The 26,423-nt window shown below is 40.2% G+C and overlaps 2 protein-coding genes across 8 annotated transcripts in view; one reads left to right on the plus strand and one right to left on the minus strand.

Annotated features, from left to right (window-relative positions):
• Positions 1–171: 171 nt before the first annotated feature.
• NUDT2 (nudix hydrolase 2) lies at positions 172–5,871 on the minus strand. Of its 4 annotated transcripts, XM_056514139.1 has the most exons (5): positions 5,801–5,817; positions 5,356–5,619; positions 4,723–4,780; positions 4,441–4,589; positions 172–1,119 (listed from the first exon to the last, which is right to left on the minus strand). In XM_056514139.1, exons 4-5 carry the CDS (start codon positions 4,562–4,564, stop codon positions 806–808), a joined length of 438 nt encoding a protein of 145 aa, XP_056370114.1. In that variant the 5' UTR covers positions 4,565–4,589; positions 4,723–4,780; positions 5,356–5,619; positions 5,801–5,817; the 3' UTR covers positions 172–805. The 4 variants fall into 4 exon arrangements, with proteins under 4 accessions (XP_056370114.1, XP_056370116.1, XP_056370115.1 ...); XM_056514141.1 differs by lacking the exon at positions 5,356–5,619 and having other exon boundaries at positions 5,801–5,843; XM_056514140.1 differs by having other exon boundaries at positions 5,356–5,804.
• A 190-nt stretch (positions 5,872–6,061) lies between these two features.
• Positions 6,062–26,423, plus strand: part of KIF24 (kinesin family member 24) — a 30,961-nt gene continuing 10,599 nt past the window's right edge. Inside the window, exons 1-12 of one of the 4 annotated variants that reach the window (XM_056513862.1) lie at positions 6,062–6,115; positions 8,360–8,438; positions 10,088–10,246; positions 11,778–12,405; positions 15,286–15,475; positions 16,715–16,812; positions 18,045–18,260; positions 19,383–19,470; positions 21,293–21,414; positions 22,954–23,059; positions 24,866–24,937; positions 25,597–25,706. In XM_056513862.1, the coding sequence (XP_056369837.1) occupies positions 11,792–12,405; positions 15,286–15,475; positions 16,715–16,812; positions 18,045–18,260; positions 19,383–19,470; positions 21,293–21,414; positions 22,954–23,059; positions 24,866–24,937; positions 25,597–25,706 (1,616 nt within the window). In that variant the 5' untranslated portion in view covers positions 6,062–6,115; positions 8,360–8,438; positions 10,088–10,246; positions 11,778–11,791. Of the gene's footprint in view, positions 6,281–8,359; positions 8,439–10,087; positions 10,247–11,777; positions 12,406–15,285; positions 15,476–16,714; positions 16,813–18,044; positions 18,261–19,382; positions 19,471–21,292; positions 21,415–22,953; positions 23,060–24,865; positions 24,938–25,596; positions 25,707–26,423 lie in introns of all 4 variants that reach the window. The other 3 variants (XM_056513865.1, XM_056513863.1, XM_056513864.1) reach the window with 3 other exon arrangements.

The following is a 26,423-nucleotide window of genomic DNA, read 5'->3' on the forward strand; positions in this document are numbered from 1 at the left end:
AAGCACTGATAGTATGAAGCAGACACAAGATTGCACATAAGCTTGGATATCCTGTGCAGAAAGTGAATTAAGTACCCCCTCCCAACCCCCTGGAATTTTATAGCTAAGGTGTCTGTTAAAGATCAAAAAACTAAAAGAAAGAGGCAAAAGAACTTCAATTTACCACTTAAATACTGTACTTCAATCATTTACTAAGACTCTCTGGATGGAAATGTTCTCACAACAGTACATTAGGGAGGTACATAAATTCATGATACAAACAAAAAATACCTGAAATGATCTGACAAGTTATCCCTGCATATCACTGGAAGAGTTAGGAATAGAACTACTGCTTCTTCATTTGAAATTCAAGGTATGACTTCTGCAGAAAGTGTTTTGTTATTAAAAATCCCCATATGCTCATTTTCTCAACTCTCTAGCTTTACATCAGCAAGTCAAGATGTATCAAGTGTTTGATTTTTCAAAAAGACCTGTGGTTGTTCAGCACTTCAAGGAGCAAAAAGAAAGGGAAAAAAAAAGTAGAAAAAGAAAAGGAGACAGAGGAAGTCTTTTGTTAGCCCTAGGCTTCAATTCAGAATTCAGACATCTCTGGCTTATGGTTCAATCAGACTATGCTTTTTTGTGCTAGCTAGGGGAGACAAAAGCACAATCTCTTTAAAAGCTCCATGTATCCTCACTGAATTTCTACAGATTAAAAAAAAAAGAAATCTACATTTCTGCAGCCATATAATTCTTCCTCCAGTTTAAAACATAAAAAGCAGACCCATCTCCTCAAGAAATCCCCTTATATTAAAAAAACCCCCACTTATTCTCTGGAGCAGAGAAACTGATGCACTTCCTTCAGTGTTGCTTGCATGTCCTCGTATTCTGCAAATTTGCAGGCATCCTCCAGCTTCAGCCACTGGAAAGCTTGGTGCTCCTCTGACAGCTTGATTTCTGTGTTGCAGTCCTTCATTTCTGCCAGCCAGTACACGACGGTCTTAGGCTTGCCACGGACAGGGTAGTGCAGCTCTTTCCTGTAGCCCTCGATGAGGGTGAGCTGGCTGGCCTGCAGACCAGCCTCCTCCTGTGTTTCCCGGAAGGCTGTCTGCAGGTCATCCTCCCCTGGGTCCACGTGGCCTGCCAAGAGGGTGGAAAAGTAAATTTCTGGGAAGGAAACTCACATTTTGCTTTAATCGGGAAACACCGTGAGATGGAGATGAGAGTACATGGTAGCAGACACAGGATGAAATGTAAACTGGAGAACAGAGATTGCTTTTCCAGATCTTGTGTCTTGATTTATCTTTGTCTTGCAGCTTTTAGGATCATTGTTTATCCCTCACCTCCTGAAAATTCCATCGGCCTTTCAGCACCAGACATCTTTTCTTCCCACTCCTCCCCTCCACTTCTGGAGTATTCTACACCCAAAAGGAGTAATGAGTCCCTCGTTTTTCCTTTATCCAGTTAGAGTGGAGACAAGTCATCTGAGAGTCTTAATCCTCTCTCAACCATGTCCTCTCACATAAGCTTAAGGCTCAATTCTGCAAAACTCTCACTTGTGCCAACAGTCCAGAAACAATAGGACCAGGTATCAATATACCATTTAAAAGGTGGGTTTCATTTAGGAAGCTAGGGATTTTTTCTCTTCTATACTCCCCTCTGAAACAACCAACAAATCTAAAAGTCACCCCTTTCACCAGCTGGGTAGTTCTCCTAGGACACATAATTTTATGTTGCTCAGAACGAGAGGTGCCACTACAAACAACGGATAAATATAACACGTCCCCAGCCGTTTGTACTTTTGTTGAGAAATGTCAGATTTGGTTTTCTCATGAAAGTTCCAGACCAGAACATAAATAGAACAAGCCAAGCAATACCTCAAAAAAGCAACATAGCAGGAGCTGGGACATTTTAGGACGAAAAAAAAAAATTAAGCTCTACTTTGTCCCTGATGTCACTCTATTTTCTATGTAGCTGGCTGCAAATAGTTGTAATTTCATCTCAGAGATTAATTGTTCCTCAGGTCCCAGGTACCCAAAGCCCCCTTTTAGTACCACAACTGGGGTATGCAGGAAGTTTGTTTTGCTTTTGCAACAGGCCCCATTCACTTCCCTGCCTCTGTATTGGAAGCGTGGACACCTCTCACACCATGACATCACCTCAAATGTAAAATACATGTTTCTTTCAAGCAGCAGCAGCTCTGCAGAAAGCAGCATCTGACGTTGATACCTGTTGATAACCTCAGGTCTAAGCTTGGTAAGTTGCCAAGTTTGTGCAATAGAGTCTACCTGGAGGGCAGAAAAAGAACAGCAGGCAGCACCTCCCACACCACAGCTTTCAGATCCTCCCACCTGTTTCCACTAGTGCAGTTCCAACAGATGGAGAAGGAAAATGAACTCTACATTCCCTTCCCATCAGCCTCAGCTAGTGCAAAGTCACAGTCCTAGGGGCAGAGATAAGGCTGATGAGGTTCATGCAAGGGGATCCAAGCAAGTCCAACTCTTATAATCCCATAAGAGTTGCTGCTGCTTAGAGAACTCTTAAAATAACAAAGTACAGCTGTAGCTGTAAACTGCCTTTTGTGTTTTGAGAGACAATTACAACTTCTCCTGGCTCCTGCCCCATGGAATCCATGTCAGCATCACATACATGTTACCACATTGCACATCCCAGCTTGCAAGACCACTCCTATCAGAAATATTATAAAATGGAATAGCTTCTTTCCATTAAATTCCCCCAAATTAATACCAAGCTTCTTCTAGAGGCCACCATCAGAATGCAGCTTTTGATCTCTAAAATCTTAAGCAGTGTGTTGAGGGAGGTGATTCTACCCCTCTGCTGTGGTGGGTAGATGGGTGCAATACTGCATCCACCCCTGGAGTCCTCAGCCAGGGAAGGACATTGACCTGCTGGATAGAGTTCTGAGGAAGCCATGAAAATGATCAGAGGGTGGAGCACCTCTGCTTTGGAGACAGGATGAGAGAGTCAGGGTTGTTCAGCCTGGCTCTGGGGAGGCCTGAGAGCCCCTTCTGCTGGCTAAAGGATGGTGGTTTATAAGAAAACTGGGAACAGACTTTTGAAAAATGCCTGGAGTGACAGGAGAAGGGCTCCTGCTTTTCACCTAGGAGAGAGCAGGCTCAGAGAACAGACAAGGAAGACTTGATTTTATTATCAGGGTGGTGAAACACTGGCATGGGTTTCCCAGAGAGGTGGTGGGTGCCCCATCCCTGGAAACAACCAGGTTGGACGGGACTCTGAGCAACCTGCTCTAGTTGAGGATGTTCCTGCCCACTGGTGGGGGTTTGGACTAGACAACCTTTAAGAGTCCCTCCCAACCTACTATTTCTCAGTTCTCAGTGTGTGAGATGTATGCTTTTGAGACAATTAGCTCCCCACCAAAACACCTACAAGTAATTTAAATCACTTATCCAGAATTTCTGTGTTCCCAGGCAGTCTTTCCATAAGGGCTTCTTCTCACAACAATCAATCATGTCCCAGATGTTTTTTAGCTTTCCACTCAACTCCCCTAGGCTCTTGGTGGAGTAGATAAAGGGGGAGGTTTGGAAAGTTTTGTTCTTTCCCTTAATAGGAGAGCCTAGCTGACACTGTTAAAAGATTTTCTTTCCCCCAGTTTGCAAGTTCTCATTTATAAACTGCTACACCATGCTTTGAAAGCACCATATTTTACAAAATAAGAAGTAAAAACTATCGGGAAGAAATCTCAGGTGGTAAAAAACAGCATGCAAGAAGATCTACAAGGAACCTGAAGTATTTCTGTGCTGCACTTTCCTGGTACATGTGACTATGTACCAGGGCTGTGACTATGTACTAGTAAACACTGGCTCTCCCACATGCCTTTATTGAGGAGGTGCTGCTCTGTCCTGGGACACAGGGCTTGTTTTCTGCTCTGAGGCCCCACTGATAACCAAGAACAGCAGGTAAGGTTAATTCTCCTACCTGTCCCTCTCATCTCTACTGTATTAGGCAAGTGATCTTCATCAATGACCTCCTGCACCTTCTAAGAAAGGTGCATTAAAGTGTACTATTACAGATTTCAGTTTGCCTTCCTGCAAACTGTGACCCCTCTGATCACACATGGGTCAAACAATCCTGCACTGGCAGCAGAGGTGCCTGGCAAAGGATCAGACCCTAGGTAAGAAGGTAGAACATTCCCTCACTACCTTGCTTCAGCTGTGTACACATCTTAACAGAAACATCAGATTCCTGAGGAGCTCGGCTGAGTGAGCTGAGCCCCAGCCCAAAATCAGCTGTGCCCAATATTTCATGCAGCCACAACCTGCAGAGGATTTCAGTGTCAAAATGCCCCCCTCAGATGCCTCAGAAGCACCACAGCACAGCCAGCAGCTACTCTAAGGTGGTAACTGCCCCTCTAAACTGGTCTCAGCCAAAATCCATTCTACAGCCTGAGACCTCCAGGAGTGTTATCAGAACAAAAATCACCTTTGGGCGGGGTCCAGTGGTGGGTCCCGTAGGATGTCTGAAGCAGGAGGTACTCGATGCTGTTAGAGGATGGTGCTGGCTGCAGCCTCCTGTAGATGATCAAGCCACAAGCTCTCACAGCCATTCCCCTCTGCCAACCACACCAGGAGCTGTGGAACAGCACAAAACATGGGGCTCAAACATGACCAACTGTATTTAGTCAGCAAACAGATCTCAGCACAGTAAAAAAGTTGTCTACCTCCTTTAAGTTACCACAGAATTAACTTGTATCTTATTACCTACCTTTGAATTGTAAAGAAACTTTCCCTTTAAAACAGGAAAATAAGAACCTAGATAAAAGCTGAAAAAAAAGAATGTTATTGAGAAGCATGAAAAATGACCTGCATGTAATTTCTTTGCTGCTGATAGATTAGAAACCATATTGTGGGGAGGGCAAAAAAATTACAAAGCAAAAGGAAAGCCACAGATTAACACTCTGCAATTTTTCCACTGCAAAACTCCAAAGGCCCTGTGCAGAAGTAATATCTCAACATTACTGGAACTGGCATATGGAAATAATTGCTCTGGACAATTTCCCCGGAGCACAGGACTCTTCAGAATATCAGAGGGAAAACTGAGAAAATGAATGACAAAGGACAGGCTCTCTGCTGTCTTGCCTAAACATAAGGCTGTCATATAAAACTAAAAGCTTCTTGGCATGCGTGTTAAGCACTGATTTGATGTAAACAATGCGGAACACACCTAAAAGATACTGATAAATATTGTGACAAATATTGTCAGCAATAAGCCTCGCAGCCAGCAGGAGTAGTCCCATAGAGAAAAACAGGGAAAGCAATGGAGGCGAGTAATCCATGTTATAGATCTGGACCATCCCCAGTTCCCGGCAAAGCTCTGCATTCTGGCAGAGACGCATACCTCAGTAAATAACTTTACAGAACACTGTATTTTCCTGGGACGCCAAGAGCGGCATCACTAAGCACCTCCAGCTTCCAACATAGAAAAACACAACGCGGAGTCCTCCGCCACCAACCACACCCCTGGATGACGCTCAGCTCTTTTGGTCAACCACTTCAACAGCTCCCATTAGTTCCTGATCAGCCGCAACAAGGACAACACCCCCGCTGCGGCCCCCACAGCCCGGGGGCCAGCCGGGGAACCAGCACCACCTCCCGTGCGCGCCTGGAAGGACAAGGACAAATCCCAGCAGGGCTCCTCCGCCGGCGCCTGGCGCCACAGGGCCCCGCTGACCTGCCCTCTCCTCCCCGCCCGCAGAGGGTCGCTCCCATGCCCAGGGATGGGGACACCGGGAACGGGGACACGTGTCACCCCCACAGCGGCCACCATGGACCCCCGCCCTCACCTCTGCTTCCGGGTCCGGCAGTGAGCGGGACCAGAGCTTGATTGACGTCAGTCTTAGCCAATCGCAGCGGCATCTCTGCGGGCGGTAGCCACGCCCTTCTCGTCCCGCCCTCCCGCCTTCCCTTAGGTTCCGCCCCTATGCCCGAGAAGGCCTCGGATTGGCCTCTCGCCGCCTAGACGTGCCCCGCCCGCCCCTCTCCCGGCTCTCTATTGGCTGGCTGTGCGCGCGAGGTTGCGCGCGGGCGTTTGAAGCGGGAAAAGCGTTGTTGCTATGGAGATGCGGCTTAATGGCCGCCGCCGAGCGGTGGCGCGGCCGGTGAGTGAGGGGGATCCCAGCTCTGACGGGACGGGGACAGTTGGGTCAGGGAGGGTTCTAGGGACACCGCCCTGACCGGCCCCACCGGGCTCTGGACGGGGAAAAGCCGTGGTGGGACAGCTCAGGGAAGGATGAGACATGTCCTCCCCCCTTCAGACACGCGGTGTAAGTCCGGACGCGTGGCGGTTTGTCTTGCTACTTTTATAATTATAAAATATTTTTAAATTAGGTATTTTATATATTTTATAGATAGCACATAATTTATATAACATGTAAAGTATGTAACTGCAATTTTAAAATTATATATTCATATATTATGTGCAATATATAAAATGCTTAAGTACTATTTAAAATATAGCTTTAGTACATTTTGTATAATATACAGAAATATATATTTTAATGTTCCTATATTTAAAAAGTTGAATAAAACTTTTAAGTTAGAAAAGAAATCTTGAGGGGCGTTTGGTAGATCGTAATGGGTGGATGAGCTCAGGCAGGGTTTTCAAATAATTGGCACCCTGCTGTAACTCGTGGGTAATTTTCTCGGCACGTGGTTGTATATTGGACACTTCCAATATTCAATATGCCAATATTGGACACTTCCCCTTCGCCATGCAGCTGCTCCTGGCAGCTGTCGGGATCAGCTGCAGGATGGGGCCTCTTCTCCTGAGGTCACCGGGCTATACTTAGTACGGAGAGAGGAATTAAATGCTTTGAAATACTATGTGGGGAAACAAAAGATTCCTCAATATTTATTTCTTTGTAAGCCAGTGTTAATAGCATTAATTAGTATGGATAGAGGAACACAATTCTCTGAAATACTTTCTGAGGTAACAAAAAAATCCCCATTATTTAGTTGTTTGTAAGCCAGTTTTAATGATATTGTTTTAGTAGCTTCTTCAAGGTATGTCAGTAGCAAAGGAAACCCCCTTTTCTTACTTGTTGTGCAAGCAGCAGACCTGTGTCAAGCTCCAGCTGTAAAATAGCTGCCATTTAGCTTTAAAGCCATTCTGTCCTGCCCAGTTACTGTTGCTGTACTGAAGCTGTAAGTGGTTATCTATTGTCAGTGTTCAGCTTCAAAACAGCTGAACACTTGTTCCAAGGAGCAGTGGAATGTTTAATACCCTGTTGTTTACGTGCAGTGTAGAGTAATCCTATGATCTTCCAGAGGGATCTGCTGCAACGTCAACCACGGCTTCACAGATCCCTACCTGTTGCATTAAATTAACTTATGGGCTCGTTTTACAATACATATTATCTCTTGTTGTGGAGCTTGTCTTAATAAAGTGCAGCTGCAGCCTGACCCTGTTTTTCACAGGAAGGCCCTAATTCCCAAGGAATGGGGTCAGAATGATTTAAAGGTAAAGCATGTTGTGTGGTGCTCTGGGAAAGCAAATTAGCCATTCACTTCTGGAGGGTTAAATCAGATTTGGCTTTGGATATCACCTTAAAAAGAAGAGCTTAATGCTCAAATGAATAAGGAATGAAGATGGATGGGTAGTGACTCGAATTAATACATTTCCCTTTTCCCTGTTCATTCTTTGCTTCTGTATTTCAAAAAATCTCTAAACTCTTTCAGATGAACAGAACGTGTGCTGAAGTGCTGAAGTCTTTTTTGGGGTAAAATGGTTGCAAGTAATGAGTACAGTGTACTGCTGTAGTTGCCATTAGGAGAGGAAATACCCACCTACACACATTTACAAACTTTTAAAGCTCTTAAGTTTTATTTTTATAAAATACTTGTAGAGCAGGATGGTTTACATGGAAAACAAGGTGTGTTTGTGTTTTGCATGCTGATTAACAATTTCTATGCTTATCAAATACCCTTGAAAATCATGACTAATAAAATTATTTAATGATCAGGCCAGGGTTTATGATTCAGAGTGATTACCTTAGATTATATGCAGGATAAAATGTATCCTTTGTGTTTGTAGGTGTCATGTAAGATTTCTTCACTTTATTTCCCTAATTTAAAGAATAGATAAAATGACACGTGTTCTCTCTCAGTGGTGACACTCAGGAAATCATCTAAATCTAAAATTGTCACTCTAAGTCATCTATAATTGTCAGGTCAGTATGAGTGAGCTACAGTGGGATAACAGGACATTGAGGGTTATTCAAGTGAATGGGATACTGAGATCTTTAATATATCAGAAGTTAATAAGGATCAAAGTATAGTGATTCAAGGATGTTTTATTCTTAAAATAATCTGTGGGGCTTTTACATAATTTATTTTATACACAGTGATTGACACCAAGTATCTTTGAAGACCTTTCTTCCACCTTGAAAAGTGCACGGAGAAGGAAAAGATCACGTGAAAGAGGTAATTAACAATTAAAAGCATTTTAAAATGGAGAGTCATTAAAATGGAATGCTAGAGTGTAATTTTGTTGTAATTTCCTTCAGGACAGAAAAATGTAACCACTCCTTTCTATTATTTACACCTGAGTTTTCTTTTTTTTCATCAGCTTTATGACCTTTAAAAAAACCCTCTAATACTGAAGCTGAGGAAGAGTTCTCTGATGGCAAGCTGCTGTCTAATTCTGTGGCTAAGCTGGTTTCTTTTATATATAATTCTAATGTTTTTTTACAATAAGCAATTATGCATTACCAGCATCTGGAAGCCATTTAAGATCTTTGTAGAACATCTTGGCATAAGAAACAAGTTGTAGAGAGTTCATGGTTGCCACATAGAGGTGTCAGGTTGGGTGCATATGGAGAATTATACCTCCACACTTGGCTCTTTCTCAAAATATGTTATACCTAACTATTTCAAGAAGTCCTAGTCTTTTATGTGCACCCCATTTTCAGTGAAGCTACTCATATCTTTGTGGGAAACATGACCTAGTTTTTGATATAAAATTACCACACTGAAGAATGGTATGTTTTTCTTTTTTTATGCCCTGTGACACATTGTTCTCATGGGTGAGCAAACAAATAACTGAGGAAATGCTGGCTGTTACAAGACTAAAAGTCTTCTACATTTTTTTGCCAGAAGATGGCATTAACAATTTAAGATTCTTGAAAACCTCCTCTTAGTTTTCACAAAGCAAATTTATTCTGAAGAATTGTATATCTGTTAGGAAAAGCATCTTCAGACACAACAATCTCTACAGGGTTGGGTGAATTAAAATATTCTTCCAACAAGGAGAAAGATATCCTTTTTTTTAGAGCATCAGCGATTGAAAGATGAGAAGAGTTTCACTGGCTATTACAGTTTTCCCTGAGTTCTTTCATGTTTGAACCACCCAAAATCTTTTAGCAGTTGTCTGCTCTCGAGTTTTAAAGTGATCAAAAATGCTGGAACCTCTTGTTATGCCAATCCTTAATTTTTTTAAGTGTTTAAGTAATTTGTTACTCCTTTATTAGTGAATATTTTGTTTTCCTAGCTTGTGAAATTCCTTTCCTGTCAATAAGGAGTTGCTGGAGTTATCCCTGAAACCACTTAGATCCAGTAAGATTTATTGTATCTGGGAAGGCAGATCTCAGGTCTCATTAAGAGGCCAAGTCTCATTAAGAAACCATTTTGTTGCTTTCACATGGCACAGAGCCTTAGCCAATTAGCCACAGAGAGCTGCTTACATGGCTCTTGTAGGTTCTGCAGTACCTACATTACTTGCATTTTCCTATTGCTGAGAATTCTTCTGACTTGTCACTCCATATAATGGCAACCTGTTATTTCTAGCTATTTAAATATATTTTGTTTCATTTCTAATTAGAACCTTGACCTTAAATCCACTATTCTCTTCTCTTGTCTGCTGGTATTTTTTCAGAAAGTGTCTCCATTGTTTCCCTGTTTATTCTTTTTTCTCCCTCCTGTGTTCACCCATTATAACTTGAACAGAGGTTAACACTGAATTAGGGTCTTTGGACTCTCTGTATTTGATACAAGAATATATAAAGATGTACGTGTAATCTAGGATACAGATAGAGAGCAGACTCAATTTATTGCATTATTTTTGTCTTTAACAGATTCTCAACACTTTAAAGATTGGTGTCTTGGCCTTGAGTTCTAGGTGCTCCTTTCATCAAACAGGAAGTCATCAATACATCAAAAAGAAGTTTCCCATGGCAGAGCATACAGAGAGTTGCACATCACCTGTACTGGCTTTACATTTTAAGCTACCTTATGTAAGAAAGGGAGTTTTTCCAAAATGTAATTCTTTAAATGAAGTCTCAGGTTCCCTGTGTTTCTCTATGTTAGAGAAGTTGGCAAGTAGTGAATTCTTGTGAAACCCTTGCACACATATGGCATTTAGTCTCCCTGATCTCTGGCTTTGCTGTCTTCTCTGTCAGTTTTCATTTCCCCCATCCAGGATCTAGTAGCCTCAACACTGACTCAAACATTCCATCAGGATTCAGAGTCATGTTACCTACACATGAAACAAATTCACTTACATGTGAATTTTTTGGTGTTGGAGTTTGTTGTTGTCAAATCTCATAATTTCACCTAAAGCATGGCCTGTTAGGTAATTTTAGATGTTCTCTACTGCACATTTTGGCCTCTGTAATATCTTACACAATCAGCACTTTATACTTAATCTTTACAATTTTATTGTTGTTATTACTTAAACATAATATATTGATTAAATGATATGGACTCCAGTTTGGGGATGACCTTATTTTCTTCCATAATGTCATTGTAGAGAGCCTTGAAAATCCTCACAAAGGATCTACCCTGAGCTACAGGGAGGAGTACTTAATTAACTTGTTTTTGTTGTGTCTAACTGTGACCTGCAAACATGAGTAAGAGCAGTATTTGTTAAGGTCCTAGACTGAACAAAGATACGAGAAGGCAGTGGGCAGCAGATACTTGAAATACTATCATTTTTGTGTTTTATGGAACAAATAAAAATATCTGCAGATACTAATCCATCAGGATACAGACAGCTGCACCATGCATTCCCAGTAAGACATAAGTGAAGAAGTTGGGGGATCTGGGGCATACTTTTTGGTGATTCATGTTTCTTTTTTGGGTTTCCCAAGAATGCAAGTATGACATTCCAGTGGCATATATAGATTTAGAGAAATGCTGTCTTTCTGATTTTGCAGAATTGCTTTTTGGTTTTTCTGTCAAAGACACTCAGAAATGCTCACAGGATTCATGACATAAAAGAGAAGGTTGCACAACAAAACTACAGCTTTGCTATAGTTCATCTATAAGATGAATGGTCTTAATTAGGCAGCTTGAGGTGAGGACAAGTGCAATTTTTTCCCCTCTGGTTAGTTAACCAGGGGTAGCTGAACCACATTAGACCACGTGCCTTGATATTAAATTGAGTGTCTAAAATTAGGCATTTTACATTCTATAGCTTGAGGACAGGGTTTCAGTAGCTGTGGCATTCATCAAGTAGACACCAGACTTGTAGGAACTCTGTGGCAGTGAGTAATATCACCTTGTGATAATACATGTTGTGTATTATATATAGTTTTAAAATATAGTTTCATGGATAAAATATTTGTTTCATGTTTTAGTTTATTGTTGTTATTGCTGTTTTATCTAGTGTTTGTCAGTCTAGTATATGATAAACTTGGAGTTAAACAAGCATCTAGCCTAACTGCAAGTAATGGCATCAGGAAATGTGCAGTTTCTTCATTAGTAACTTTGTCAGATGTGATGATTCATATGATTCCAGTGCTTATTTTGTTTGATTTCTTGTAGGCTCTTGGTTGAAGATGGCATCATGCCTTTATGAATGCCTTTGTGAAGCAGAACTTGAAAAATACTTTTCCCACTTTGCCGCCTTTGGTCTTCAGAAAATTGATGAGCTTGCCCAAGTTTCCATGGAAGATTACACCAAACTGGGGGTCCATGACATAAATGACCGCAAGCGTCTTTTTCAGCTCATTAGAATAATAAAAATTATGCGAGAGGAAGGCATTGCAGACTTAAACAAACAAGACTTAAAACCACGTGGCCTTTTCATTCAGCCTCAGGTGACCAGGTCAGGACCCCGTAGACAGCTACGTTTCGAGTCCTTCTGTGAAGATGATGATGGAATAGTTAGAGAGTCTGAATCTGAAGTGTATCATTCACCTGATTTCAGTGCCAATGAAGAGAAGAACAGTGTAGGGGAAATGCTGGGACACATTCTACCACACAATTCTGAGCCCATCAGATTAACTAGAAGAGACCTAAATATTGCTGGAATAGGTACAAAAAATGACCTCAGCTGTCCAGCAGTTTCTGATGATATTGCTCCTCTCCTGGGGGATTCTGAAGCTCCTATTGTACAAAGAGTAACTCATATTTCAGGTTATAATTATGGACTGCCTCATTCCTGTGTCAGGTAATATTCACCTTTATTTTGCTAATACTTCAGGTTAGTTGTAATTAATTATTTCTTAATTGTGGAGCAGAATCTGATTTCCTGACCTCCAGATAAGCAATCCAAGCACTACAGATCAATGCAAAGTCTTACAGACAAGGGGGATATTAATAAGCGTTTGCAATTCTCCGAGTCTTGTAGAAGGAATCATCTGAATTTCACCAGCTGCTACTCACCAAGGCTGTCTAAGAATAGTCTTTATTATCTTTCGGGATTTAAGGCTTTGTTTTCTTGGTATTTAATCCAATCTTTGTCTTTCAATGGGACTATCTTTTAAAACATTATTTTTCCAAAATAGGGCATTGCCTGATGTTAAATTTGTCAAGCTTTTCTTGGTAAAATGAATACAGGCTGTGATGGCTATATTTGTTTATAAAGAAATTTCTGAACTGAAGCTTTAAAAGGAAGCAGAATGAATGCAGCTGGGAAGGGTTACAGACCTGGTGATGAGAGGGACGCCTTGCAGCTGCTCCTTAGGCATGTGATCTGTTACTGGGAGGGCTGTGGTTATCATGAACCCCTGGTAAATCTATCCTGGCAACATTTTTAAAGCACCAAATATTTTTTCCTGATTCAGCAGCAGAGCACATACGCCTGTGCTCATGTAATACCAGTATCTAGCTTGTTGCAATGCAGTCATGGTAGTTAAAATGCAATGAAGAGAGATAGTTTTATGAAGTTAGGCCTTGTCTGGGAAGGCTGTGGGGAAAGACTTAGTACAGGGAAAGGTCCATGGAGTTGAGATGTCAATTACAGCTCCCACTGCATGTAGCCTGGAGGGATAGATGCTGCTGGCTCAGTGGAAGAGTTCTAAGGTGACATAGTAAGTAGAGCACTTGAACTGTAAAATGCAAGACAAAGGTTTATAACTCCCCTTGGCTGGAAAAAAAAATCATTCCCACCTTCTGGAGAAGTGCACCAACCTCCAGTATATATTGGGTGCATTCTCTATCTCTTCTGGAAGTCGAGCAGCTGAATCCATCCATTTTCCCATGTCACCTTGTGATTTTACCACTGTGAAGTCTTATCTAGTCTATCTATGAGAACTATTGGAAAACACAGACATTCAGATAGCAGAAAGACAAAGCTCTTCTAATATGTTCAAATTTATTTTGAACTTGCCCACAGCAAATAACTTGATTTTGCAAAGACATAATTATTCTTCTCATCTATTATTTAGTCAGATTCCTGATGATCTGTGTCATGACTTTCATTTGATTTTTTTCCTAGTAATGAAAAATTATTTTATTATAAAATGCAATTTATTTTTAAAAGAGTTAGTGAGAAATATAAACTTAGGGTTCAGCCTATAGAATTAACATGCATTCTATTCCCGTACAAAACATACTCAACAAAATGTGCCTATGTGCCTTTGTGCTAGAGAGAATTTATTCCTTTTTTCTCATTAACAGAATCTCTAAGTTTTCAGTTTTTCTTTTCTCCAAATATTGCAATCCTTCCTGCTTCAAGCTCTTAGAGCACAGCAGGCTCTTACTTTAGGTCACCAATTACACCCTCTGGCTTGAGAATTAAACTTCAGAGCCTCTGATGATTTGCTGGACAACATTTGGTGCCTAGTGATATGCATAAGCTCACACCAGCTTATGAAGCATCTTATTTCAAGTGTCATTGCCTTTCTTTTCTGACGAAAGAATTTTCCATCTAAATGCAGGGCCTGATCCTGGACTGCACAGGGAAGTTGTATGAAAATTAAAGAGACTCTAGTGACAAGTAACGATTGCTTGTGTGTGGTCTTCAAAGACACATTTTGGGATTTAAATATGCATTTCATGTGCTTGTAGGGAATCATGGAGCACAACAGCAATGATACCACAAGCCCGTGGATGTTAATGAGATGTTGAGTAACTTGTGGGTTACAATTTGTTAGACAACTAGTATATATGAGATATATCAGATATATATGAGATATAAGAGATTCTGGCATCCAGACAGTGTGGCAGAAGCACTGCTTTTGGGCAAGTTGGAGCTTGATTATTTAAAATACAAATCCAGGCTGAAAATCTTTACTGATTTGGCTGAAGACACTTGAAGAAGGGAGAGATGTAATGAATACATTTTGGTTAATTCAGGTCTATTCTATTCATGAAATGCTGTATACAGGAGGTTAATCACTGAAATATGAAATGACCTGTTTTTGAGGTATCCTGGGGGGAACTAAAGTAAAATTGCCAAAACATAAGAGCACAAATTTGTTTATGGTCTGAAACCACATAACCTTTTTATGAAAAAAGACCAAAGGAGAGACAAGGATGAGATCAATATTTCAATTTTTTTTTTTTTTTTTTTTTTTTGTCAAACAGGATCATGGTGATAGTATCTTATTTGCCAGATTGAGTCATTTATTTGTAACCAGTTGGACAGTCTATAATGGGAAGAATAAAGTCCAGCATGAGAGGAAAAGCAACTAAGTATTGTTCCTTCCCCTTTTCAAGATCAATTTGTACTTTTATTGTACATAATTAGGTGAAAAATTATGAATGCAACTAATTTCAGCAATATTAAATTTCATTATGTTAATTTGGATATTGTGCTAGCTTCCATCTCACGTTTGTGTACAACTGAAAATATGTCAGTCCAGCAAGAAGTTCAGGAGTGTAGCTGTACAAACACAACTGTTCTTTTAACAAAAGTGTACAGGAAACATTAGTCTGATTAGAAAAAGGCATCAGAAAATGCACCATGTAAAAATGAGATGTGCTATGGAGTTTTTTGATAGGTATTAATGACAGAAACATTCTCTGATAAAAGTAACAAATTCAGGCATGTTCTGGATTCTGTTGTAACCTGGTTTTAAAATATGGACCTCCACTATTGTTGTAGATCCAATACTTTCGACAAAGAGACTCCATGGACAGAGAGAGAGAAAATCAGAGTGTGTGTCCGAAAACGTCCTCTCTGCCAGAGGGAGGAGAGACGTGGGGAGGTTAATATAATCACAGTGAAAGATAAAGAAACCCTACTTCTCCACGAGAAGAAGGAGGCAGTTGATCTTACACAATACATTTTACAGGTAACATCCTCCACTGGGCCAGTCACTTGCATGAAAGGGTAAAGCTTATTGTGCTTGGGGTTTCCATGAGGGAAAACAGAAAAGAACTGTTACTATTTCTTACACTGAAATAGGTGGTGGGCTTTTCTTTTAGCTCAGACTTGTCTATATTTGAGTTGCTTCTGATTTATGCCAGACTGTGCCAGCAAACCTGAGCCCAGAATTCTAAGATCTAGAAGTATGTCTCTTGCAGTTTTCTTTGTATGTGGCAAAATAAACCCTCTGCTAAGCTGCTGCAGGAGAAATGCCTGCTGATGGCTTTCCGGGGTGCTTCAGTGAGGAGTTCCCTTTCACTGTTTCCGCACTGTATGTCTGTTTCAGTGAATCACATACACCTTCATCCCTCCCTTCCTTTTTTCTCAAATGCTTTTGAAAGTTAAGTTCCCTTTTCGTCTTTGTCTCTTAATCCCAAATACTTTGTGCTGTCATAGTTCAAATTCTCACTTGTGACTGATAGCACCAGGAGCAGAACTGATTTGTAGAGGCAGCAAGCCATTCTCACTCTCCTGAGTGTTATTTTTACAATCTCAGCCTTAGGAACAACTGTTTGGATTATCTGGTAAAATTTCAGTTGGGATCTCTCTCAGGCCCAGTTCATGTTCTGCCTTTTACAGTGGGACACATGCTGCATCATTTCTACAGACCCTGCTTCTTTGAGTCTGATCTGGAGTGTGGGAAGTTTTGATTTTCTTGCCCCCTTCTGAGTTCTGACAATCTAGCTTTGCTTAGGAACAGCTTCTTTCTTCTCTGGCACAAAACTTTTTAAGAACGAGGCAATTAATCACCACTTAATCACAAATGAGAACTAATTTTGAGAGAGCAAGAGTTGACTCTTGGTTCTTTTTACTGTTACAGTCTGACAGTACATCTGTAGGCTGATTAATTTCATGAATAGGTTTTCTTTAGTTGGCTCTTTTTTTTCCTTGTTTAAAGGCTCTGGTATGTTATGCTTCAGAATGATGGGAGATTGAGGCATTTTTGTTTCCTTTGTTTTTTTTTTACCCCTACCCTGAATCTCTTGACTAGTGTGTTCCTATATGGGTCATGCTGCATATTAAGTGTGCTAAATCACCCTCTATCTAATCCAAAGCCATATGAAGTCACTGGAAAGACTTACATGATTTCATTTTACCTTTGGATGGAATTGGAGGGGAAGTGAAACATATTAATTCTCATGTAAAGATTATCTTTGTTTTTCAGCATGTTTTTTATTTTGATGAAGTCTTCGGGGAGTCATGTACCAATCACGATGTGTATATGAGGACAGCTTACCCTCTCATTCAGCATATTTTTAGCGGGTAGGGCATCAGTGCTTACATTTGTTATTTTTTGCCTTGTTGTTTTCCAATTTTATGTGTTGCCTGAATTTTCCTTTATGGTTTTCATATTTTGAAACATACCTTCATTTCAAGTTTGCCACATACCTTCCCCCTTTCAGAATATCTTTGATTGCAATTTTGACAAAAATAAATCATGGAATACTTTCTTCACACTTGGTGACAAATCTCAATTACAGAAGAAGGTTAAAATTGAGTCTTAGGTGCAACAAAGAGACAGCATGGTCAGCCTAGAATAAAAAAACGTGTCCCAGGATTTCTAAGCCCTCATCTTCACTCTAACAAAGGCTGCTGTGTGGCACAACACACTCATCTGTAGAGAAATAATATTACCTCTTTCCTGAAACTATTGAGATATATTTTTGCATGCATTTTTACAGTTCCTGAGGTAATAGAAATTATGAATAATGATTCTTTTATTTATTTATATTTGCTTATAGGTTTATTTATAATTACATACTTCCTGATTAACAGGAAATTGTTGGTGCCTTTACATGAGACATCTTATTTCTATTCAAGGTTTTATATATATTAAATATATACTTGAATATAATTTCTTTTTTGAGTTTTTGAAGGAAAAGATTATATATACATGCTGAAAATTAACAAAATGGAGTATTCTGTTACTGAAAATCTCCAAGTGTCATCAACAGAGACAAGAGTGTCATGCTCTTGGGAAAAGGAAGGTGAAAAAGGAGAATGAGGCTTGTACCTTGCTGTGTAATAATCACTAAAACCACAATTCACATTACAGCTAATCCAGTAATGCCACCAGAAGAGATTATGCTATTTTTTACTCAGTTTTCCCCTTACTTTTCCATTCCTCCTGCTGGCATTCTGGTTAATCTGACACTATGGTGAGACCATTCTGCAATCTAAACTGGCAATAAATTGTTCACTGTGATTACTCCAGCCCTACATTTTTACCCATTCCTCTGCCAGGTACAAAATCTATTTTTGTAGGGAGGGCACGGAAAGGAAAAGAAAGGAAGAAAGCCAGCACCTTGTGCCACATTGAATTTCCGTAGTGTGTACTTGGAAATCATTGTTAAGCATTCTGCAGTTTCTCAGAGATGGTACTAGACCAAACATCATTGCTAAGGGACCACTATAGATAGATACCAGCATTGCAGAATATTTAATAGATGTGCATGAATCAGGTGTGGCACTAAACACGTATGCTGTCTTCACAGAGGCAATGCAACTTGTTTTGCATATGGGCAGACTGGTGCTGGCAAGACTTACACCATGATAGGCAATCACCGGAACCCAGGACTCTACGCCCTGGCTGCCAAGGACATCTTTAGACACCTGGAAACTTCACCATCCAGGAAAGATCTTCTTGTTCTGATCAGTTTTTATGAGATCTACTGCGGACAGCTTTATGACCTACTAAATGAAAGGAAAAGGTATTTAAGTAAAAATGTGATTTACATACATATAAGCCTGTGGTTGTGAATCAGCTGGTTGCTGTTTGGAAATCGGTTACTGTTTTCATGTGATTACATTTAACATACTAGCAAATGTTAGGTATTCAGTTAGAGTTGTTCATAGGAGCTACTTAGGTGGGAAGGCAAGATCTGACAGTAGATACTGTGACATTGATAGGGACGCCTGGTTTATTGTTTGGGGGAAAAATATGGATTTATGTTTGAGATACAAGCTCAGGCTCTTGCTTACACTGTAATAAGATAATAGCTGAACTTCCATAGGTAGAGAAACAAGCTTTTTGTGGCCAGAAGTTCCTGTCTTAGAATCACAGAACATTTTAAGAAGGAGCTTTAAAGATCCTCTTGTTCCACCCTTGCTGCCCTGGGCAGGGACAACTTCCACTAGACCAGGTTTCTCAGTGCCCCATCCAACCTGGCCTTGAACGTTTTCAGGCATGGGACATCCACAACTTCTTTGGGCAGCCCATCATGTGTCAGCCATTGTGGAGTCCCTGTCTTTCCCTGGTCAGGCATAAACTCTGGTTGTCCCTCCTGCTGTGCCAGTGGGATTTGGCTCTTGCCAATCCCTTCTCTGAAGATCCTGTTGATCTCCTACATGCTTGACTGTGCAGAGCCTGCTCATCTTCTCCCTGGGTACCTTTACCTGGCAGTCCAGTGATTCAGCCCAGCAAGCCTCTGGAGGTGATGCTGAAATATGACTCTAAGGCTGTAGGAGCTGCTTTAAAATCCTGTGCAAAAATCCTTAGAATATGAACAGAGCAAAATTTACAGTCTGATGAGGACTTAGAAGAGCCTGAGATACAGTTTAAAGAGAGACAGATACTCTAAAATGTAATTTACTTTTCTGCTTTATTATATTCATCAACTAGCAGAAATGCACTGGTAATGTCTCTTTAGCAGTGAAATGTCAGTGGTGCTTGTAAATGAAGTACTTCAGCTCTGAAAAAAATTGAATGACAGCAGGGCCTCTCCCCTGTCAGCAGCCTTGATTGCTTTTTCTCAGTGTCATGGCATGGACAAGTATTTTCATTGCTGCTTTCTGAGGTTTCAGATATCTCTTTTCTATCGTTCTCTTTTCAGACTTTTTGCAAGAGAAGATGGCAACCACGTTGTTCAGATAGTTGGACTGCGGGAAATTCAGGTGGATTGTGTAGATCATCTGTTGGAGGTAATGTTTGGAATTAGTTCCTTGTCTTCTGCAGCCTGATTTGGTGATTTGAGAGGTGTGTCACTTACAGATATTATTTACTGTGTAGCAATGTGTATGTTGCTGTTCAAGGCCCTGAAATTGGCGACCTCAGCAGAGCACCAAGGGGCTCCATTAAAAGTGCCTTGTTTCATTAAGCTGTTTGTTATGTTAGCCACATACAAGCAGTTGATTCACAGCTGTCAGTTTTGCTGCCATTCCTTAGGGGAAGATTCCAGAAGTTGAATAGAGTCCCAGTAAGGGACCTTGAAAGCTGGATATTTTCTCCCAGTGTGATATCTTGGGGTTCTATGAACTTAATTTTTGTATATAAAAGGTATGTGGTTCTGGCACACAATATATAAATTTGAAAATTATTAGAAACAGAAACTAGAAAATACTTAAGATTGAAATATTTGTCTGAATTAGGATTTAAATACTGTTTACATGTGTTCATGATAACAGCCAAGTAAAATTAAGATCTTTAAACAGTAGCTGACATTCACCATAAACAAGGCTTCAGTTTTCCTTCCCTATCTGGTTGAGCTCTGAAGGACACTGGACAATTTTCTGTAGTGTCCTGCAACAAGCAAGCTGATTAAATCTACTTTCTATTTAGCCCGACTTTGCATAGTTTTAATTCATTTTTTTGGTAATGCGGTGTCAATTACAAGTGCCTGATATTGTAACTGACTCATTAAAATTGTCATGGTGTTGTCCACTTACATTCCACTTAATTTAGTTGTCCATCTTCCCATTAACTCCAAGCTTCAGGACAAACTGATGATGCTTCTGCAAGTTAAAGTGAAAATTTACTATATGGTTGATTTACAATTCCTTGGTATTATCCCATTCCACACACAGAAGAGTTATTAATTACTTCATTCTTACAGATATTGTGAGGGAAAAATTAGATTGTTCACAGGCTCTTTTGAACACAGAAATGTCACTGGTTTGACTCAGAACTTCTGAGTATTCTTCAACAGATATATGGAAAGACCATTCCTGGTTATTCACTACTCTTGGATGTTGGCTTTGGTTCAGAAATTATCTGTGCTTAGCACTGATAAAAGGCTCAGAAGCTGCAGTGGTTGGTTATGTTGCTCATTGAGAACTGGCCACTGAAAAGCATGAATAATTCACGTCCATCAGCTGAGAATGTATTGATTTTGCTAGGCAATATTTTAATTTGTTCTTGCAACCAGAAGCAAAATTAATGACTGTTCTATTAATGTCCTGCTGCAGTCAATGCTAGACTTTCTGCAACAGTCCTTTAAAGTTTTCAAAAAAGAATTATCCAGATTTGTACTTTGAAGGAGCCTTTGTCCTTCTGCCTTGTCTTCCTTCCTTTTATTCGTTTTATTTTCCTGTATTAAGTATAAGTAATCCTTTAACTTTGTCCATTACTCTGGCATAATGTTTTTTTTTTTAGTTTTGGAAATCTAGAAATGTTTAGGCAGTTCATGAGTCTCCTGGTTTGTGTCTATAGTACTACAAAAGTATGCCAGCAATATAAGAAAGAGTTTAATTTTATAATTTGAGTATTTTTCAAATATGAGTAAGTGTGTGATGCAACAAATTCTTATTTGCAGTGTGCTCTATAAGCTCTGTAGTGTCACTCCAAGCAAATCCATTCACAAAGCTCTGAAAGAAATATTGGAAGGGATCCAGTCTACCTCTACTGCCTTGCACCAAATTTTAAGGCTGTAATGAACCTTTCATCACAATGTTTCCTCATTTTAGGAGGACTAGATCTCTTTCTGAGAGATTGTGGTTTTATTTGCAATTCACTTGGATTTTGCAGGTAATTTTGAAGGGGGGAAAGGAACGTAGCACAGGAGCTACTGGAGTCAACTCAGATTCCTCTCGGTCTCATGCCATCATCCAAATTCAAATTAAAGACACAGCCAACAGGGCATGTGGAAGGTAAGACCAGAAGCAGAAGTGCTCAGTGCAAATGTCAAGCCCAGGGACATCCAAGAGACAAAGAAGAGGTATTAGTATACAAGTGTGAGTTTAATTATAAGATATGGTTAAAAGAGACTTTGACAAGTTACACAGTCTTTTTCTGTTTCCAAGGAGAATGTTTTAGGCACATCTGTGAGAGCTGTGTCAACATTGTTTGTACAGATTTCCAGTAAAGGAGTTTGACAATCAAATCCATCTCCTCATCTTCAGTATTTAATTTTGCTAAAGGTAGATGCCTGCTGTGGACATACCCACATGTGAACTCATCACCTTTGAAGTAGGTAGAATGAAGTTGTCACTTCTCTGCTGAGCGACCTAAATTAGGTCAGATGTGTTTGCTCCTCAAAGTGTTTTGTTCTGTAATTGACTACAAAGGCAATGTGGCATGACTAGCCCAGGTGGAGATGATACCATGACAGACAGATGTTTGCCTTTGGCCAGAAGGAAGAGTCAGAGTACCTCACATAAACCTCCCTGATAATTTGAGTGTGTGACTCTGATGCTATTTGCAGCAGACAGAAAGAGCAGTTTACCTACTCTTGTGGCATCCACTTTATATATTCAAAAACTAATTGTGCCTCTTCTCAGTCATCTTTTCTTCAGACTAAGCAACCTCAAGAAATAGGTCTGAGGAAGAAAGTCTGTGCATCTGCATTACTGCTGAGTGTCACAAAATCCTGCTGACACAACCTTCCATTAGCTGCCACACAGGCTTCTTTCCCAGGATCTAATTTTGAACACAAGGCAAAATGGGAGAGCCACAAACACTGAAGAGAGGAAAAGACAGAACAGGCAGGCATAGAAATAAAAATATGGAGGTTATGTAGGTGTGGCATGTGGACTGGGGGGCTTTTGTGTGTCTGAAGAGGAGGTGGAGCTGAACTGAGGAAAGGGTGCCAAGATGTGCCTCTAAAAGAAGTCAGGGCTGTTGCAGAAAAAGAGGAAGGACAAAGACAAAGATACAGTGCAACAGTCAGTACAGCAGCTGGCACCCAGAGCTAGGGAATGTGAAAGGGAGTAATGGAGTTTTGTGGAAAGAAACTGAAAGCTCAGTGTATTACTTGCTATACTGAAAATTTCTGTTCCTGTTGTTCTGAATTCCTGTTTGACATGGCAGTTGTCTCTTTTACCTGGAATGAGAAGTCAATAAACTTTTTTAAGTTTCTTTTAACCGTGTTCTTAGGAAACTACAAACACAGTTGTTATCCAGAGAGATGCGTGTGTTGCACTTTACACAGCTTATCTATTAAACTGTGGAGAATTGTCATCACATGTAACTGCACTTTCTATTATTTAATGTTAAGATGCTCTGACACTGTTCCTGCTGCTATGCTTATTTTGGTATCTCATATATTTCCAGTGGATTTCTTGTTGTTCAAAAGTAGTCATTTCTAATCATTCTTCTGATGCCATGTGTTGCAGCCTGCTGATTTAATGAAAGGAAGAAATGGGGAAAAAAGCCCCTAAGATAAATGCAACTTTGTTTTTTTTTTCTAGGATATCATTCATTGACTTGGCTGGCAGTGAAAGGGCAGCTGATGCCAGAGACTCGGATAGACAAACAAAAATGGAAGGAGCAGAAATAAACCAAAGTCTTTTGGCAGTAAGCTCTTATTATGTCTGGGGAAGGTTTTGTATTTAATTACTAGCATGTGTTTTAGGATAAACATGAACCACAGAATAATGTATGTATGTATGTATTCCATGAAGAGGAAAAGGTAACCAAGGTACTGAGTATGTTCCATTTAATTTGTCTGATGACTGAAAAGCAATTTAAGAAGGAAGAGATACCCTTATGAAAATTTAAGTATTTTTAATCCATTCTTATTCCAGAGAGGTAAACATAGCATGGAGAATGTTAGGTTTAATATAGTAAATGTCCCATATTCTATATATGTTTTGTCCCCTCTAAAAGATACTGGCTTGGAATTGCCATGTTTCTTTCATAAAAGCACATCTGTTCCTGCCAGTTATTTTTACCACTTAAACTCAGGCTTCTCTTTTGAATCAGGAGTAAAGGACTTAAAAGCAGAAAAACTAACAATTTATGTGTGGGGAGGAAGGAACAGTAAGAAACTCCTAAGGCAAACTGTCTTTATAAGTGTCCACAGTCAGGCAAAGAGGGACAAAGGAGCAGAGAAATGCCACCTAAGATAAAGCAGAAGTGCCTGTAAGTGTAAATGCTGCAGAAAGCTTTGCACCTCCTTTAATGCAAGCAGGCAAAGCTCAGTGGTGACTGGAGGCTTCTCTAAGCGATGCTGAAGGTGATACAAGTTACTGGGTATGAGCCAGCAGTTCAGAAGTCAGTGCACACCACTGTACCTCTTAGTGTGCTGTAAATAGGAGCTGGCTTGCTCTGCTTTGGGATTGTAGATGCTCTTTTACACAGAGACTTTTCCTGCACTGGAATATTAGTATTTGTGCTGGGAGGTAGCCTGTGAAGTGAATGTGTTTCTGAACTTCTTGCTTTCTTGAGTACTTGCTGGTGAATAACTGAGTGTCTTGGGGAGTTGGGACCTGAATAGAAGGAAGTCTGATCTTGAAGGCCTTCTCTAGCCTAAACAATTCTGTGATTCCTGAGAAACCTGAGTGTAAGCCCATGGAACTCTTTTAAAAGAAACTGTAAAATCAGAGTCTGTATGTTTTTGGTATTGTGTGAAACTAAGAAGATACCTGGATAATCTACAAGTAGTGACTGAATTAAATAAAAAAGCATCTTTGGGTAAATCTTTGTAGACTGCAGCCTTTAAAACCTAGTTCTGGCCTCAATGATCATAACACTCTCTTCATACCTTTAAACCCATGATATTTGAAGTCTGCTGATGGTTTGAATATTCATGTTATTTTCAAGTGGAAGACTTTCAAATACTGCAACTATGAGAGCCAGACTAAAGAATTATGGTAGTTTGATCCCTTACTTTTTACAGGTGCAATTTTTAATAAAATGCTGTAAAAGTGAGAAATAAGTGTTATTTTCAGTGAGAGTTTATAGAATGTAGACAGGCTGTAAATGCTTGATGGCAGTATCACCATGACAATACTGTAATCTGCTATCTTCAGAAGAAAGAAAGACGTATAGCTCAAAAAGCTCTGTCCTTTGGGTGCACCTGCCCTACACGCTGCAGCAGAGTCTGGGCTGTACCCAAACTGGCTTCAGACTAGCTAGATGTGCAGGCAGCAGCTCTGTGGAGCTCTGTGTGTGCTAAAGGTGTGTTCTTACCCAGCTCCTTGCATTTGGTGTAGCCCATGGAGTCATTAGGCAGGGCACAAATTGACCTTGCAAGGGACAACACACAGTAGGGGTCTAAGGTGACATAAGACCTGGTTAGGTTTGGTTTGATACGGTTCAGTTCCTTGCCAGTGCATGACTGATCTATTTTTCCCTTCTGTTTTTTCTTTCTTTTGGTAGCTGAAGGAATGCATTCGGGCATTGGATCAGGAGCACACACATACTCCTTTCCGACAAAGCAAATTAACTCAGGTAAAATGAGCAGAAAGGCAAAAGGAGAGGTTTCTCTGCTAAGGACAAAAATAAGCAAATCAATAAATAAATAAATAAATAGATGGCATAGTTCAGTAAGTGCTTCCTCTCTTGCAGAAGAAGGGAAATGCATAGCTTTTGTAAATTTTAATTTTAAAGGTAATCACAAAATTAAAGCCGACTGCCAATTTCCTCCAGCCAACAATGGGGACTGGCATGGTACAAAAAAGAAACAAGCCAAAAACTGAAACAAAAAAAAAGCCCCAAACACCACCTTCCAGATTCATACAGAATTACCGTCCATCTCCCTCCAATCTGAAACCAGTCTTGCATCTTCTATTCATTTATCCCAGTGTCCTAAAAGCTTTCATCAATATTTCTTGACTTCAGCTGCAACATCTTTATTCCTCAAACCATATGGGCACCCTTGAGGTATCTGGAACAAGGACTTGTTTAGAGCCCTAATTAATACTTGTATTCATTTTAAACGGTAAACAAATAAAGGCAAGAAAAACGGAGACAAGAGGACTACCTTTATTAAAAAAAAAAAAAAAAGACAGTACCTCGTGTTGAATTTCTTCTGTAGATATTGCTAATTTACAGGAAGTGCAAGGGACATGAATTTCTAAGAATCCAATTTTATTTCCTTTGAACCCTAGGTGCTAAAGGACTCTTTCATTGGCAATTCTAAGACATGTATGATAGCAAATATTTCACCGAGCCACGTAGCTACAGAGCACACCCTGAACACTCTGCGATATGCTGACAGGTAGGAGATGAAACTCAGTCTTGCCATGGTGAAAATCACAAAGTAAAAAGCAATGCATGATGTTTTCCATTACATTTTTTTAGTTGTATTGAAAATATTGATTTAGGCAAGAAACAGAATATTTACAAAGCTAATAAAACAGTTACCTATTCCAACTCTTAAAGTTTTTTGGGTCTTGTAAATACTTTCTGATGACCACCTTTAGTGATGAAAATATCACTGTATGCCCAGTAACTGCAGGATTACTGACCTCAGCAATCAATAGTTTTGGTTTAGTTTTGTACTGTGGGTCTACTTAGAATGTGTGCAAGTCCTTCACCATCCCTCCTACAGAACAGGAGGTAAATTACAGGCTGTGCAATGCTGGTCTTAAAAGGACAAGAGATAACTTAAGGGGCAAGAAGAGCAAAGGGAACAGCTGAGGGTCAGGAAGGTAGGGGAAAGGGTGATACCAGTTAATCAGCTCTTCTGCTGAGTCTGATCCAGTAATAGTGCAGCCCTGTGCACATCACCTGAGCTAAGGACCCCCACTGCAACCACTCCAAAACTCTTTCGAGCCTTGTGGGACTGCGTGATGTGCTGTGGAGAATACCAGCTTGTTCTGCTGCATTGTGACATGTGGAAATGCCACCCCTTGCACTGAAACTGAGGCCATTTCTGTGCACTTGACCCATTATGCACTGCTCAAGGAAGCACTTAAAAAGATTGCTATAGATT

This window comes from Oenanthe melanoleuca, chromosome Z, assembly GCF_029582105.1.
Source record: "Oenanthe melanoleuca isolate GR-GAL-2019-014 chromosome Z, OMel1.0, whole genome shotgun sequence".
Lineage (NCBI taxonomy): Eukaryota > Metazoa > Chordata > Aves > Passeriformes > Muscicapidae > Oenanthe > Oenanthe melanoleuca.

Bases quoted from the DNA above. Each gene is read 5' to 3' on its own strand.
- NUDT2 (XM_056514142.1), bottom strand. From the start codon at position 4,564: ATGGCTGTGAGAGCTTGTGGCTTGATCATCTACAGGAGGCTGCAGCCA. The intron at 1,120-4,440 runs GTGATTTTTGTT...CCCTCTTGGCAG, and splicing joins CCACTGGACCCCGCCCAAAG to GCCACGTGGACCCAGGGGAG.